Genomic DNA, 15297 nt, shown 5'->3' on the forward strand with positions numbered 1-15297 from the left:
CTTTTCTGATAAGGGTTCAGAGCTGCCTTACTCTACAGGTATAATGATAAATCACTAGTTGTTAGTTTAATACTATGCCTGTTTACCAAAGTAATAGTAGTAGCTTCTCCCCTAGGGTCTATGATCTGTCTAGCCATAGACTCTTGGTTTCATAATGGTGCTAGGTATAAGTTTCATCTGATGAGCAATTAGTGAAAATGTGGTATATTTACACAAGGGAATATTATTGAAGTGTTTTGTTTGTTTGTTTGTTTTGTTTTTTTTTTTTTTGTTTGGTTTGGTTTGGTTTGGTTTGGTTTTTTGAGAAAGAGTTTCTCTGTGTAGTTTTGGTGCCTGTCCTGGATCTTGCTTTGTAGACCAGGCTAGCCTAGAACTCACAGAGATCCTCCTGGCTCTGCCTCCTGAGTGCTGGGATTAAAGGCATGCACCAAAGCCACCTGGCTTACTGAGCTTTAATAAATGAATTTATGAAATTTGCAGGAAATAGATGAATTAGAGACAATAATTTTGAGAAAGGTACTCCAAAACCAAAAAAGATAAACATTGTTTTAACTCATTTGTGGTTGTTATCTTTGAATCTTTAGATAAATCTAGAATGCCTATAGAGATCAGGAAATGATTAAGTGGTAATAAGGAGGGACTTTCAAGAGAGGGGAGATAGAATACACTAATCTAAAGGTTTAAAGGGGAATTCTATATACATAAATATAGGAGGTGTTACTTCCTAATAGTAGCTTACAAGGAAGTTCCCAAAGACCCCCGACACATTACAGGTTGTTGCCAATACTCACGGTTACTGTCCATCACTTGATGGTAAAACCCCTTTGTTGAAGTAAGCACATATTAGAGTCACACAAATCAATTGAGCTGGTACTGATCTGGATGGAAGCTTTCAGAGTGATGGAATGTGCTGTGTGTGCTACTGGAAGAGAAAAGTAATCATCAACCAACCCAGCTGTGAACATTGCAGTCTACACTAATGACTAGCCTGGCAGGATATTATCCACTGGTACAAGAGTGGCATCAATCTTATGGCTCAACCAACCACTTTCTGATAGAACTTAAGGCACACTCTAAAAGATAGAATTCTTTTTTTCTTAGCAGTTGAAAAATATTGTGCTGAATATTGTATGATATTTTCATTGTCCATTCATCAGTTGATATTTCTAGGCTGTTTCCATTTCCTGGCTCTTGGGAATAGAGCAGCAATGAACATGAATAGGCAGGTATTTCTAGAGTGGAATACGGAGTCATTTGGGAATATGCCTAAGGGTGGTAGAGCTGGATCATGTGGTAGATTTTTTTCTAACTTTTAGAGGCACTACCACACTGATTTTCATAGTGGCTGATCAGTTTTCATTCCCACCAGCTGTGAAGTAAGTGTTCCCTTTCTTAAATTCTTGCCAGTATTTTTTTTTTTAATATTAGCCATTCTCACTGTGGTAAGACAAAATCTCAAAGTAGTTTTAATTTGTATTTCTTTAATACCTAAGGAAGATGAACATTTTAAAAAATGTTTTGCATCCATTAGTATTTCACCTTTTGAGAACCCTCTGTTCAGTTCCATGCCCCATTTTATAATATTTTTAATTTATTCTTTGACATTTTAATACATGTATATAATGAATCTTGATCATATCATCATGTACATCCCTCTCCAACTTCCCCAAGGATCCACTAACAAATCTCTCTTCTAAATTCATCTTCTTATTTATTTATTTATTTTAGCCCACTGAGTCCAGTTAGTGTTGCTCATATGTTAATGAGTATAGTGTTATCCACTGAGGCATGACCAAACCACCAGTTGTTACCACTGTAAGGAAAAGTAAAACTGCCCCCCAGCACCCCTGCCAATTTCTACTTAGATTGTTTGATTTCTTGACATCTTTGTTTTTGTTTGTTTGTTTGTTTGTTTTGTTTTGTTTTGTTTTAAGTTCTTTGTACCTTCTAGATACTAACCTTCTGTCAGATGCTTGGCTGTTTAAGATTTTTACCCAATCTTTCGGGCTATATTTTCACTTCAATGATGGTATTCTTTGCTGGACAATATGTTTTAGTTTCACGAGGTCCCGTTTAATATTGTTGGTCTTAATACCTGAGCTAAAATGCTCCTGTTCAGAAAGTGCTTTGCTGGGGCTGGAGTGATGGCTTAGTGGTTAAGGGCACTTGTTGCTCTTACAAAGAACATGTATTTGTTTCCCAGTATCCCCATGGTGGCTTTCAACCATCCCTAACTCCATCCAGTTCCAGGGAATCTGAAGCTGTCTTCTGACATCCACAGGTACCAGGCATGCACAGTAGTGTACATACACATATGGAAGCAAAACATTTTGTACACATTTTTTAAAAAGAAGGTCCTTTCTTGTGCCAATGAGCTCAAGCATAACCTGTACTTCCTCCTTTTAAATTCAGCTTATTATGTCTTATGTGGAGGTCCTTGACCCATCTGAGTTGAGTTTTGTGCAGAATGAGAGATATGATCTAGTTTCATTCTTCTACATGTAGCTATCCAGTTGTTCAAGACCATTTTGTTGAAGATGCTCTTTGCTCCAATGTGTACTGTTGGCCTCTTTGTCAAAAATCAGATGGATGTAGGAGTGTGGGCTTATATGTGGATCCTCAATTCTAATCCATTGTTTAATGTGTCTGGTTTTTTGTGAGTACCATGTGTTTTTATTACTGTGACTCTAATATAGATAATGTAACTTGAATTCTGAGATGGTGATACTTCCAGCAGCTTTCCTTTTCTTTGATTTTTTTTAAACCTTTCGTTTCTTGAAAATAGATTTTGTTCATATAATATATTCTTAATGTTCAGGATTATTTTAGTTGTCTGTTTCTTCAGTGTTCACATATGAAATTTAAGATACTTTTTTTCAATTTCTATGAAGAATTCAGTTGGAATTTAAATGGGGATTGTGTTACATTCATATTCTTTATGTAATGCCTAACACATTCTGCCAAGATTATGTTAGAGATGCCCTGCTCCTCATAATTTCCAGCATCTTTTTATTCCTGAAAGATTGATAACTATTATATGGTCATTGTCAACCTATAGACACATCATACAGTGTTTTCCTTCATTCTGAGAATGTGATATATCTTGTTTATTAATTGTTACATTGAACCATCTTGCTCTCTTAGGAAACTCTATTTAATCATGATGTGCAATCTGTTCTCATACATTTGGGTTTTGTTTGCTCATATTTTGTGAAAGAGTTCAGCTTCTGTTTTAGTCAAGTACACCAACCTTTAGCTTTCTGTGTTCTATCCAGGTTTATGCCTAAGGGCTAGCCTGCTCTCATGTGATGAGTTTGGAAAGACTCTCCCATCTTCAGTGTTTATTAAAGCATGAAAATATTGGTATTGTTTTTCTGAAATATTTGCAAAATTCAGCTTCATTAACCAGTAATGTCTTTTTGCTTTCCTGTGGAGGAAGACTATTATGGATTGATTTTCCTCTCATTATTAGGCCGTTTGGTCTATCTTTTGCTGATATGTTTCTTTGTATGTTGTACATGTACAAAGATTTCCCCATTTTTCTCTAGAGAATTGAATATAATTAACTAATAACCATTAGCAGTCGTTCCATATGATTTTTTTGTATGTCAGAAATTTCTGGTGTTGTCTTTATTTCTGATTCAGTTTATTTTGCTTTCCTCATGGTTTGTCTAGCAAATTTTAATCAATTTTGTTTACCCATTCAAACAGCTCAGTTTGGTAAGGTTTTGTACTGCTTCTCCTAGTCCTTATTTTATTCAGGTTTTTTTTTTTTTCAAAGAATGTTAGCATTTAATTTGAACCTCCCTGTGTGGCTTCAAGCAACCAGGACACAGACACCTCCAATGTCCTTTATCTTCTCCTCAGCCCTTCTGCTGAAGAATTTGGCCTTCATGGTGACAGGTGCTTAGGGACTCCTTCTTCCCCAGAATGTTGTGGTATCCGGATTGCACCACAGTAATGGTTGGAGCAGTTCCAGTCTTGTTTTTTGCAGCATATATCAACATCTGTTCACTGAGCATGCCCACAATTTGTTCAGGCTGACAATCTGGCAGAAGGTCTGGTTCCTCTTTAAGTGGTAACGCCTCATACAAACTTTCCCAATGGATGATGGTTATTGGCGTTGATCCTATGGCAATGCATGCCTCCAACATTCTCCTGGCCTCCTGGCTGTGCTTACAGACGCAGTCAGGAGTTTCTATATCTTCTTCTATCTTGTTTTTTTTTTTTTTTTTTTTTTTTTTTTTTGGTTTTTTTGAGACAGGGTTTCTCTGTGTAGCTTTGCACCTTTCCTGGAACTCACTTGGTAGCCCAGGCTGGCCTCGAACTCACAGAGATCCACCTGGCTCTGCCTCCCGAGTGCTGGGATTAAAGGCGTGCGCCACCACCGCCCGGCTAATCTTCTCTTATCTTAGGGCATCACAGCCATCAAAGGAAAGAGAGAGGTGTCATGAAGTCTAGCAGGTGTGCTATTCATATTTTTATAATTTGATTTTTTTTCTTCATTCTGAAATCATCCAGGCTGCTTGTTCTTTTTGTATTTCATTGAGGCATTATGTTGTTTCCTAGTGCCATCTCTACATTTTCATGATAGTATTTATTAATATGGATATACTTCTTAGGATTGATTTTACTTCATGCCATAAGTTTTCATGTGTTGTATTTCCTGTTTTGTTTCTTCCAAGGTATTATAGGTTTTTTTCAACCCATTTCTTTAGTAGGCCATTGTTTATTCTGATGTATAGTTTTAAAGTACTTATTAATTTTTTGAAATCCAACTTACTACTAACTGCTAGTTTCAGGAATTGTGATTAGAAAATATATTTTATTTTATTTAAGTTTTTGTTGGTTTGTTTATTTGTTTGTTTGAGACAGGGTTTCTCTGTGTAGCTTTGCGCCTTTCCTGGATCTCACTCTGTAGACCAGGCTGGCCTCGAACTCACAAAGATCCACCTGGCTCTGCCTCCCAAGTTCTGGGATTAAAGGTGTGTGCCACCACCTCCTGGCTTATTTAAGTATTTTAAAACTGTTTCAGACATGATTCCTGACCCAAGATTTGATGCTTCCTGGATAAATTTCCAGTAAACAGAATGTGATCTGTGTTGCAATTGGGATCAGTGCTACAGTCTATTAACGCCACTTGCTCAAAGTGATGGAGTCCAATGCTTCTGTATGATTTGCTGTCCAATCTGCCTAATCCTGGAAGTGGTACGATGGAATCCTTTGTTGTTATTTACTGCATTCTGTCTGTTCCTTCAGGTCCATTAGTATTCATTGTGTCTTCTTCAATACTGAATACACATATGTTAAATATTGTTTAGAAGTTGTCCATTTTCATTATATAAAATACTTCTTTATTTCCTTTTACATACTTATCAGTAGTTTTGTAATGACCCTTGGGGGAGGTGGCACCGTTTCTGAACACAACAACCACAAGGGAACAAATTGATTGGGACTTTGTCATTAATGCTTTGGTCCCCAGATTCCTAGCAAGTATATTGCCCAGAGATTACATTAAAAACTTATATTTAATGAGAGGCTCTGAGAATTAAGTTTCTGGAACTAAATAAACAGTACAGATCCTGACATTGCCATTAGTTCACGAATCCAAGCATATATGAAAAAATCCCTTCTGCTCCAGAGAACATTACTGTGGTGCAGGAATCATTCTTTACACCATCTCTATGGCCTTGCAGATGCATTAGCTCCACCATCCACTTTTCTGAAAGGTAAGATGCATAACACATCTGAAAATGAGCATCTGATTGAGTACAGTAAGTAAGAGGATAGAGAAGTAATTCTTCCTGTTGAACAGCCTTGGCTTAGAAAACAAGAAAATGTCACTGCTTCAAAAACAATTTATAAGAGGCAAGTGACTAATCAAAAGGAAGCCTCAGGTTTAACTGCAGCTTGTTCATACTTAGCATCCCTCTTGCTCCTTGGTCTTCCTAACATCCTATCTACAGGCTTGCTTTTCCCATCAGCTGTAAGAATTTCCTGCTTCTCCCTAGGGATTTGTTTGGTTTCCTTTGTGTTTTATTCAATGTTTATGTCTTCGGATCACCTACTAGTTCTTATCCATCTTGCACCTCATTGCTCAAACATCTATCCATCATTTATTAATGCCTCCTTCAGTTACTCATGAAATATGGTTGATAGCTCCCCCTTCCATGTGTTTCTGAGGATATGGATTGAATGCAATGAAGTCATTCAACAGGAAAGATTAATATAGTTCCTGTAAATGTAAGCACTATAAATATGACTTATTCATCTGTGAGCTGGTCTCTTTCAATGTCTAAAATTTTCTCTGTGCATGTCACAATTTTTTGTCTTTAAAAATAAGCTTTATTGCTGGGTGGTGGTGGTACATGCCTTTTATTCCAGCACTTATGAGGCAGAGGCAGGTGGATCTCTATGAATTCCAGGACAGCCAGTGCTACACAGAGAAACCCTGTCTTGAAAAAAAAAATAAAAGGAAAAAAAAAAGCTTTTTTGAGGCTGTGGAGTTTCACACTTTCATTCTGAAATATATTTTTTCTTTATGATGATGCTTACTCAAGTATATTAATAGCCAAAATAATCAGGTACTTTGTGACATTTTAATACATTCATCCAGTGTGCTTTAATTATATTCACCCCCCATACTTTACTGGGTATACTTCTCCTGGCCCCTCTACTTGCATATTTAATCTAGATTCTTTTTAATATATATTTAATTCATATATATACTTACATCATTTCTCTTCTCCATTTTCCTTCCTCAATCCCCTCCATGTAACCCTCACTCCCCCTCAAATTTTTCTTCTTTTTCTTTAAGTGCTGTTATATAGTTGCATAAATATATAAATAAAACATGCTGAGTCCATTTAGTTGCTTGTATGCATATGCTGTTAAGGCTGACCACTTGGTATTGGATAAACAGCGAGTTAGAGGCTCATCCCTAGGATGACTAATTCTCCCTTTCTCAGCAGTCCTTAGTTGCCTGTAGTTCTCCATCTAGGGATGAGACCCCCGAGACGTCCCCGTTCCATGCTAGCATGTCTACTGGTGTGGTCATTGTTCAGATTCTGTATATACAGTCATGTTGTTGAGTTATCATGGGTATAGCTTCCTTGTCATTCCTAGGAGACACAGCCTCACAGCAGACTTCCTGGTCCTCTGGCTCTAACGGTCTTTCTGCCATCTCTACAGAGACAAGGGGTGATGAGGTGTGATCTTTGATGAGGAATGAGAGCTACACTCATATGTGGGTATGAGGATAAGTATTCAGAATGCAGTTAGGAATCAGACTAGTTTAGTAAAGTGGTGTTAGGACATTCTACTCTAAGATTCATGACCTCACCAGCTCCAGAAAGTTGAGTAGGTATGTGCCATTTTCTACAAATTATCTGTTTATTGCTGCTGATAGTAAATAAAGTAGTAAGTTTTATGCTTAAGTATTTAGCCTTACACAATACACATTTTGATTGCAATAGCTTCTCAATCAATTTATACTGTCATTTTCTCATCTGAAAATAGTTAAATTGCTTTTATCCATAGTTTGAAGCATTATCACATTTTCTTTAATCACATTGGTTTGAAGTTTCATAACAGTACTTGGTAGCGGCAGTAGCAGGTATGAATATTTGTCTTCAGTCTGAGCTTAATGGAAATTATTCCTATAATTTCATGTCTGAATAGATATTAGCAGATAAAGAGGCTGTTTTGTATGGTTAGCAAGATCATTGCATTCAAAATTTTCCCAGAACTACCTCCATGGAGTTGTCTTTGGCACCTATAAAGATTAGCTTACTATGTTCAGAATGCCTTCTACTGACTCATTGTATGATAACAAATCAATTACCACTATGAGAAGTGTATTGCTTCTTTGAGTTGCCTGTAACTTGGTCATCATATCTAGTATCCAGTTAATATATTTTCTAACCTAACTTATTTGGGATAGTTTTCTATGTTTGCTATTAATGAAGCAAACAGGCTTTTTTACTCTGGTTGTGTGAGGAAGGTTGTTTTCTTTTAGAATCAGAGTTAATTTTTTAAGTTCTTTTGATTTTATTTATTTATTGAGGAACAGACTATGGGCATATTATGGTGCTCCTGTAGAGGTCAGAGGACAAAATCCATGTGTCTGTTCGATCCTTTTATCATGTGGATCCCAAAGACTGAACTCAGGCTATCAGCCCAAGGAAAACACCTTTACTTGTTGATCTGTCTCACTGGACTCTGAATAATTCTTATAAACTAAAATTAGACAAAATTACCACACTAGCATCTTGTCCTCTGTGAGAATGAAATTCATTTGGTGAAGTGATTTAATACTCTATACTTGCTCTATTTTGAAAAAAAAAACATGTATAAGTGTTTTGATACATGTGTATATGGTATTTGTGTACCGTGTGAGTGGCTGGTGACCCCTCAAGCCAGAAGAAGGCATCGGATGCCCTGGAACTACAGTTACTGATGGTTGAAAGCTGCAGTGCGGTTGCTGGGAATCAAACTCAGTTTCCCTCGAAGAGCAACAGGTGCTCTTAACTGCCATCTCTCCCTCTCTTAGGGTTTTTAATGACCTTCTCATAACTTATTAAAGTTGCATTTAACTCTAACTTTAAACTTTTTATTTAAATTAATTTTATTATTATGGCATTTAAAATTAATGATAGCGTTTTCTTTGACTGCAGGATATACACATATCAGTCTCAACCCTTCCAGGAAACCACTGATGTCTAGATTTCAGACTACTAGAAGGTGCAGTTGGCTGGGGATGAAAAGTTATCTGGGGTCTTGGCCAGCACTGGACCCTGCATTCTACAGTACAGACCTTCCAGGCAAGATGTTCCCACTGCTGCTGTAGTGGCGTGGGAATTTCATGCCTGGTACTGTAGACATGGTCAAAAGTTCATGGCTGGGAAGACTTATGCCTTATGGTGGAACCCACTACTGTTGTTTGGCTAACTGGTTCTGGTGTCAAATTGCCTTTTAAAAAGTTATGTTTATATCCACAGACCTGAACTGCTCTCAATCTTTGTGAGAAAGCTTCCTTCTAGAGTGGGCAGAGTCGGTGTGGACTCATGACTGGTCAATATGCCGAGAAGCAGTGACTGTGAGTGCTCAGCCCTAAATGAGGCATCTTTCTCAGCCCCTCACACTTGCAAGGCTCAGGGGACACTGTGGAAAAGAAGGCAGAAAGAATGTAAGAGATAGTGTGTGGGGAGGAGTGTTGTGAAGTTTGTCTTCTAGATATAATGTAACTCGTGAACTCACAGCAGTTGTGGATATCTCCATAAGACCTACAAAAAAGGGATGAGCTCTTGAGGCCCAGCCCTTATGAAAGGGCTGTTGGCAACTGATGGATACTAGGGGAGGGACAAGTGCTATTCCTCAGGAGTGTGTCGATTGGTAGGGTCCACACACCTCAGTGGATGACCCCACAGCCATGTACATATGGGCAGCACTGACTGGTCTTAGTGGGTTTTATCTATGTATTTATGCATATATATGCACATAGATACAATAATAACAAAGAAGGGGGCCAGGAATTTGAGTGAGGCATGGGATGAGTTGGAGGGAAATGATATAGTTATATTTTAATTTAAAAATAGTTACCTATTTTAAGAGAAAAGTAAATAAGAAAGAAAACCACATTGTACTCTGTGAAAAAAGAGGGTATGAAATTAGAAGGGGGTGTGTTGGGCGAATATGGGAGGAGTTGGAGGCAGAAATGAGGAGTGGAAGTGATCACAGTTCATTATGTATGCATATGAAATCCTCACAGAATATATTTTTTTAAATGAGAGATGAAAGTAATTGAAAAGAGATCTTAGGTGATAACAGCTGACTGAGGGGGAGTTAAGGTAGCTGAGTATTTAAAGTCAGCTCTGAATACTAAATTAAGTGTTATTACCAGGAGTCCCATATGAGGTGACCACAGGAGAATACGGCTGAATTTAGAAACCTCGGCCTCTAAAGAGAAGCAAGCATTAAGAAATGCCCCATCTCACCAATGCATGGGGTTGAAGTTGAGGCATACAAACACCTGCTATGTTTGTTCCCTGTAGCTCAGTCTTCCTGTTTCTTCTCTTATACAGACAACTCATTTACATGGAACCAGAAAACCACACAGGGATTCCAGAGTTTTATCTGTTGGGACTTTCAGAGAACCCAGAGATTCAGTCTGCTCTCTTTGGGCTGTTCTTGTCTTTGTACTTGGTGACCATCTTTGGGAATCTGCTCATCATCCTGGCCATTGTCTCTGATCCTAAGCTGCACACACCCATGTATTTATTCCTCTCTAACCTATCCTTTTCTGACGTCTGCTTCACCTCTACCACTGTCCCAAAGATGCTGCTGAACATCCAGACACAGAGTAAGCGCATCACCTATGCGGGCTGCATCACCCAGATGTACTTTTTCACGGTCTTTGGACTTCTGGACAATTTGCTTCTGACCGTGATGGCATATGACCGCTTTGTGGCCATCTGCCACCCCCTGCACTATACTGTCCTTATGAGCCCTAAGTTCTGTTCACAGCTACTTCTCCTGGCATGGCTCATAAGCATTCTTGGAGCCCTGCCTGAGAGTTTAACTGCACTAAGGCTATCTTTCTGTGCCGTTGTGGAAATCCCACACTATTTTTGTGAGCTTCCTGAAGTTCTCAAGCTAGCCTGCTCTGACACCTTCATCAACAATGTTGTGTTATATGTTGTAACAGGCATCATGGGCTTTTTCCCTCTTGCTGGGATACTTTTCTCTTATTCTCAAATTGTGACATCTGTCCTACAGATTTCAACAGCAGGAGGAAAGTATAAAGCATTTTCCACCTGTGGTTCTCACCTCTCCATTGTCTCTCTGTTCTATGGAACCTGCCTTGGAGTGTACCTCAGTTCTACATGGACACAGGCTTCCTGGGCAGGGGTGTTTGCTTCCGTTCTGTATACTGTGGTCACTCCCATGATGAACCCCTTCATCTACAGCCTGAGGAACAGGGACATGAAGAGAGCCCTGAGTATGCTTCTATGTAATCTGTCATCTTCACCTTGAAAGTAGGGGAATTGTGTATGTGTATGTATTTAAGTGTGTGTGTGTGTGTGTGTGTGTGTGTGTGTGTGTATACACAAGAAGACAACCTTCAAGATGACCATCTACCTTGTTTTTAGAGACAGAGTCCCTTGAGGGCCTGCTTCAGTTTGGGTGTTAGCCACTGAGACCCAAGTACTCATTTGTCTCTGCATGCCCTGCATTGGGATTATAAATGTGTGTCATCCTGATTTTTCACATGGATTCTATGGGTCAAACTCACCTGCTCATGCTTACATGACAAGCACTTCTGAAAGCTGAGATATCTTTCCTGTCCTTGTTGACAGTACTTTTGATTTTGTGGACACATTTAATCAGGTGCAATGGAACACAATGCTCAATAGTTGGGGCTATGAGATATCCTAAATATACTTACACACCCTAATGCTTCGCTTGCTGTGTTTATTAGCAATTAGTAAATATTGTTTTACGAAATGTTTTCATGTCCTTGCCTGAGTTTTAATTTTTCTCATTTCCAATGTAGAGAATCATTAAATTCTGTATTAAGTATTTATGTGCTGTCTTAGTCACTGTTCTATTACTATGAAGACACACGATGACCAAGGCAAGTCTTACAAAAGAAAGCATTTAATTATGGGTTTGCTTACAGTTTCAGAAGTTAGTCCATTATTATCATGGGGGTGGGGAGCACAGTGGCACTCAGGCAGCATGGTGCTGGAGAGTTAGATGATAGTTCTACATCCTGTTCTGTAGTCAGAGAGACAGAGGAGAGAGAGAGAGAGAGAGAGAGAGAGAGAGAGAGAGAGAGAGAGAGAGAGAGAGAGAGAGAGAGAGAGAGACTGGGTCTCCAATGAGCTTTCAAAACCACAAAGCTCACCAACAGTGACACACTTCCTCCAAAGCTACACCCACTAATCCTTCTAATCCTTTCAAATAGTGCCACTTCCTGGTGGACTATATCAACCCTCGGACCTCCCGGAGGACTGGCCGTGGCACCCACTAGATCCTATACAGATGAGCAGGGCTCCGCAGAGTCGGGTGCCTGTGGTAGGTCATGGCGTTCAACTAGGAGTTCAGTTTTTCTTCTTATTGCAATAGATCTCCAGTCCTCTCTGTGAATAAGTTTTCTTTTGAGTTGATTTCCAAATTATATTGATTCTTTGGGAAAAAAACAAACATGACTTTCTCTGGAGAGTTTCTCTTAAAGTGTGTGTAAGTGGATAGACTTATTTCCCTTTTTAAAACAGTTTTTATTTGGGGATGGGGTTGGGACCCAGGGTCTTGCACATGCTAGGAAAGAGCTCTGTCATTTAGCCGCATCCCCAGTCCCCAAATCCGTTTTCTTCTAACTAGCCTTAGCTCAGCCCCTGGCGACCAGTGTCTTTGCTACCTGCTAGGGACACGTGACTGGGCGGTGAGAGTTACTGGTCTAAGTCCAGAAGGCAGCCAGTCCTTTCTCAGTCTTGTGGCCTGCAGGGCGTTCCAGCGGTTGGGGTTTGAGGGTCTCCAGCCCAGGCTCCGCAGCCCCATGGGCTCCACATGATCTGCGCGCCTGGTGGAGCCGGGGCTGTGCTACTTTGGACTTTGGACTAGAATGACTGTAAATGCGCTCGCGCTCTCTCTCTCTCTCTCTCTCTCTCTCTCTCTCTCTCTCTCTCTCTCTCTCTCTCTCCCTCTCTCTCCCTCTCTCTCCCCCTCCCTCCCTCCCTCCCTCCCTCCCTCCCTCCCTCCCTCCGTCCTTCCCTCCCTCCTCTCTGTTTCTGACCCTCATGCTGTCCCTTTTTCCTCTCTATCCTCTCCTCAGTCTCTCTTTGTCCCTCTCCTCTCTGTATTTTCTTTTTATCGCTCTCCTTTCTGCATCGGACCCTCTTCTCTCTCCTTTGCTTTTTTCACCTGTGAGTCTTTCTTTCTGTGCTGACAGCCTCACACATACCTCTTGCAGGACCCTGGGCCAGGCCCTGCGGGACTGGAGTGCGCATTCCCCCAGCAATCTCATGTCTGTTGCAGGATGAGGGGTGGGGAGTGTCCCTGAGACCTGGCCCAAGAAGGCAAGCCAGAATGTGACCAGAGCACATCAGCTTGGGGGAGCAGAAACAGTCAGCACACGCCTTTTCCCTGCACCCCCCGCTCCTAACTAGAGGCCAAGGGCACATCTGAATAATCCCTGCCAGCAGCTCCATCTGGTTGATGGCTTCACATGGCTTCCTTATGTCTCTTGTAGCGTGTTTCTAGGGTAATCTCAGGTCACTTGCAGATACTTCAGGTATCCCTTCCATTATGTGGCCTCAAGGCCCTCCTCTCCTCAACACCCTAACCCCTGGCTACAGGGAGACCTCCCCCCATGCCTGAATTTATCTCTGTTGATGTCCTATTTCCCCTAAGATCAAGAACCTGCAGAGGAACATAAAGATATCACCCTGTGCAGGTGCCACTTTCCCTCCACATAAGATGGGTTAATTCAGTGTTATCTTCTCCCAAAGAGTCCATAATGAGCAGTCCTTGGGGCCAGAGAAAGAGGGTGAATTTGACATTGAAAGAAATGATGGGGCCATGGCCAGCAAAGGAGTGTCCTGTGCTGTCTGCGGTCACTTTAGGCTCTAGCATAGGGTTGAATTATTTAGTTATTATTATTATTATTATTATTATTATTATTATTATTATTACTGCTTTTTTACTGAGATAGGGTTTCTGTGTAGCCCAGGCTGGTCTGGAACTTTCAGCCTCCTGAGTGCTAGGATATAGATATGTGTGAGCACTCCTGGTTACTTTTTCTTGCTGTTGTTAGCATATACACTCTGAGGACCCTCAGGAAGAGCCAAGGAGGAAGGTTCTATTCTGGGATCTTTCAATCCAGGCAGTCTTCACAGCATGATACAGCTTAGAGCTACAGGCCAGCTCACTCTGACCCCTTGGGTAAGGCCAAGTTCATCTTGATGAGAAAGAGTTGATCTAACCAGTGGGTGGAGCCGACCTCCGGAGTCCTCAGACACTGGCCTGGAAAGGCAGACCTTGGACAGCAGCCCAGGCAGGGAGGTTGTTGGAGTTGGGGAGTGGGGGTTTCTTGAGGATTCTTGGATCCTACCAGCCCAGGGTGAGGACCTCCCCAATTGCTAAGACCCTGAGTAGTCTCACTGGACTGTGACACCCTGGAGACCTCACAGGCATCCATCTATGCTTCAGGGTCCTTCACTGAGGACAGTGGCAGGGCAACTGGGAGGCTTGGGGTGGGCTACCCAAGCTCCATAAACACAGGCTACTCCCGGGAGGATGTGTGGCTTCCTTCCTTTTCTTTCTACATGGTGCATGAGTGTGTGCAAATGGATGAAGATGCATGTGCACACGTGTGCCTGTGTATCGGCGGCCAGAGGCCAGAGTCTTCCTCAATCACTTTCCACCTTATTTCTTGAGACAAAACCTCTTACTGAATGGAGCTTGAAGATTCTGCCAGGCTGGCCAGCCTTTGAGTTCTAGTGGTCCAGGTGTCTCTGTCATCCCATGCTGGGATGACAGGTGTGTGCCACTGTGTCTGACGGTTTTTGTATAAGTCAGTTCCTTATGCATGCATGGCTTTACCAGATGAAGCCAGTCTCCAAAGCCCTTCTTCCTTCCTTCCTCTGAGCCATGCTGCACCTGGCTTCATTTCTGCTTAAAACTGGTTACAGTACTTAGAATACCCATGAGGTGGTGTGGTCATCATCCTACACAGCCTTGGTAATCTCCCACCACCCCAGATAGGCAGCATAGACCAATTCAGGTCATCCCAGCCCCCACCACAGCTGCAGCAGCAGCCACTGTCTGCCATTGTGAAGATAAGTTGTTGTGATTGATGTAATAGAAAGCTGAATGGCCAATAGCTAGGCAGGAGAGATAGGCGGGACTTCTGGGGAAAAGGGAGGAAGGATCTCAGGATGATTTTAGGCACACGCAAGGGTGACACCAACAAGACACAGAGGGAGTTAGACATACAAAATGAAAGACAGGTAAAAAGCCACGAGGCAAGACATAGATTAATATTAGTGGGTTAATTTAAGTTGTAAGAGCTAGTGGGACAAGCCTAGGCTAAGTCCAAGCTTTTGTAATTAATAAGAAGTCTCCATGTTGTCATCTGTGGGCTGGTGGTCCAAAGAAAAATTCTGACTACAATTCCACATAGGGCCGGGATCTGAACTACAGTCCCCGACTAGAGCAGCAAGTGTCTTAACCACTGAGTCATCTCTTCAGTGCTAAATTATACGAGTTTTAGAGAAAAACTCCAGAAGAGAGGAT

At 41.0% G+C, this 15297-nt stretch overlaps 1 protein-coding gene across 1 annotated transcript; it reads left to right on the top strand.

The window, feature by feature from the left end:
* The first annotated feature begins 10095 nt into the window (after positions 1–10095).
* On the top strand, positions 10096–11047 carry LOC131911927 (olfactory receptor 7C1-like). Its single transcript, XM_059264351.1, has one exon. The coding sequence runs from the start codon at positions 10096–10098 to the stop codon at positions 11032–11034; it is 939 nt and encodes a 312-aa protein (XP_059120334.1). The 3' UTR covers positions 11035–11047.
* Positions 11048–15297: the final 4250 nt, after the last annotated feature.

This window comes from Peromyscus eremicus, chromosome 5 (genome assembly GCF_949786415.1).
Source record: "Peromyscus eremicus chromosome 5, PerEre_H2_v1, whole genome shotgun sequence".
NCBI lineage: Eukaryota > Metazoa > Chordata > Mammalia > Rodentia > Cricetidae > Peromyscus > Peromyscus eremicus.

Excerpts from the sequence above, each read along its gene's own strand:
- LOC131911927 (XM_059264351.1), top strand. The coding sequence starts at position 10,096 with ATGGAACCAGAAAACCACACAGGGATTCCAGAGTTTTATCTGTTGGGA.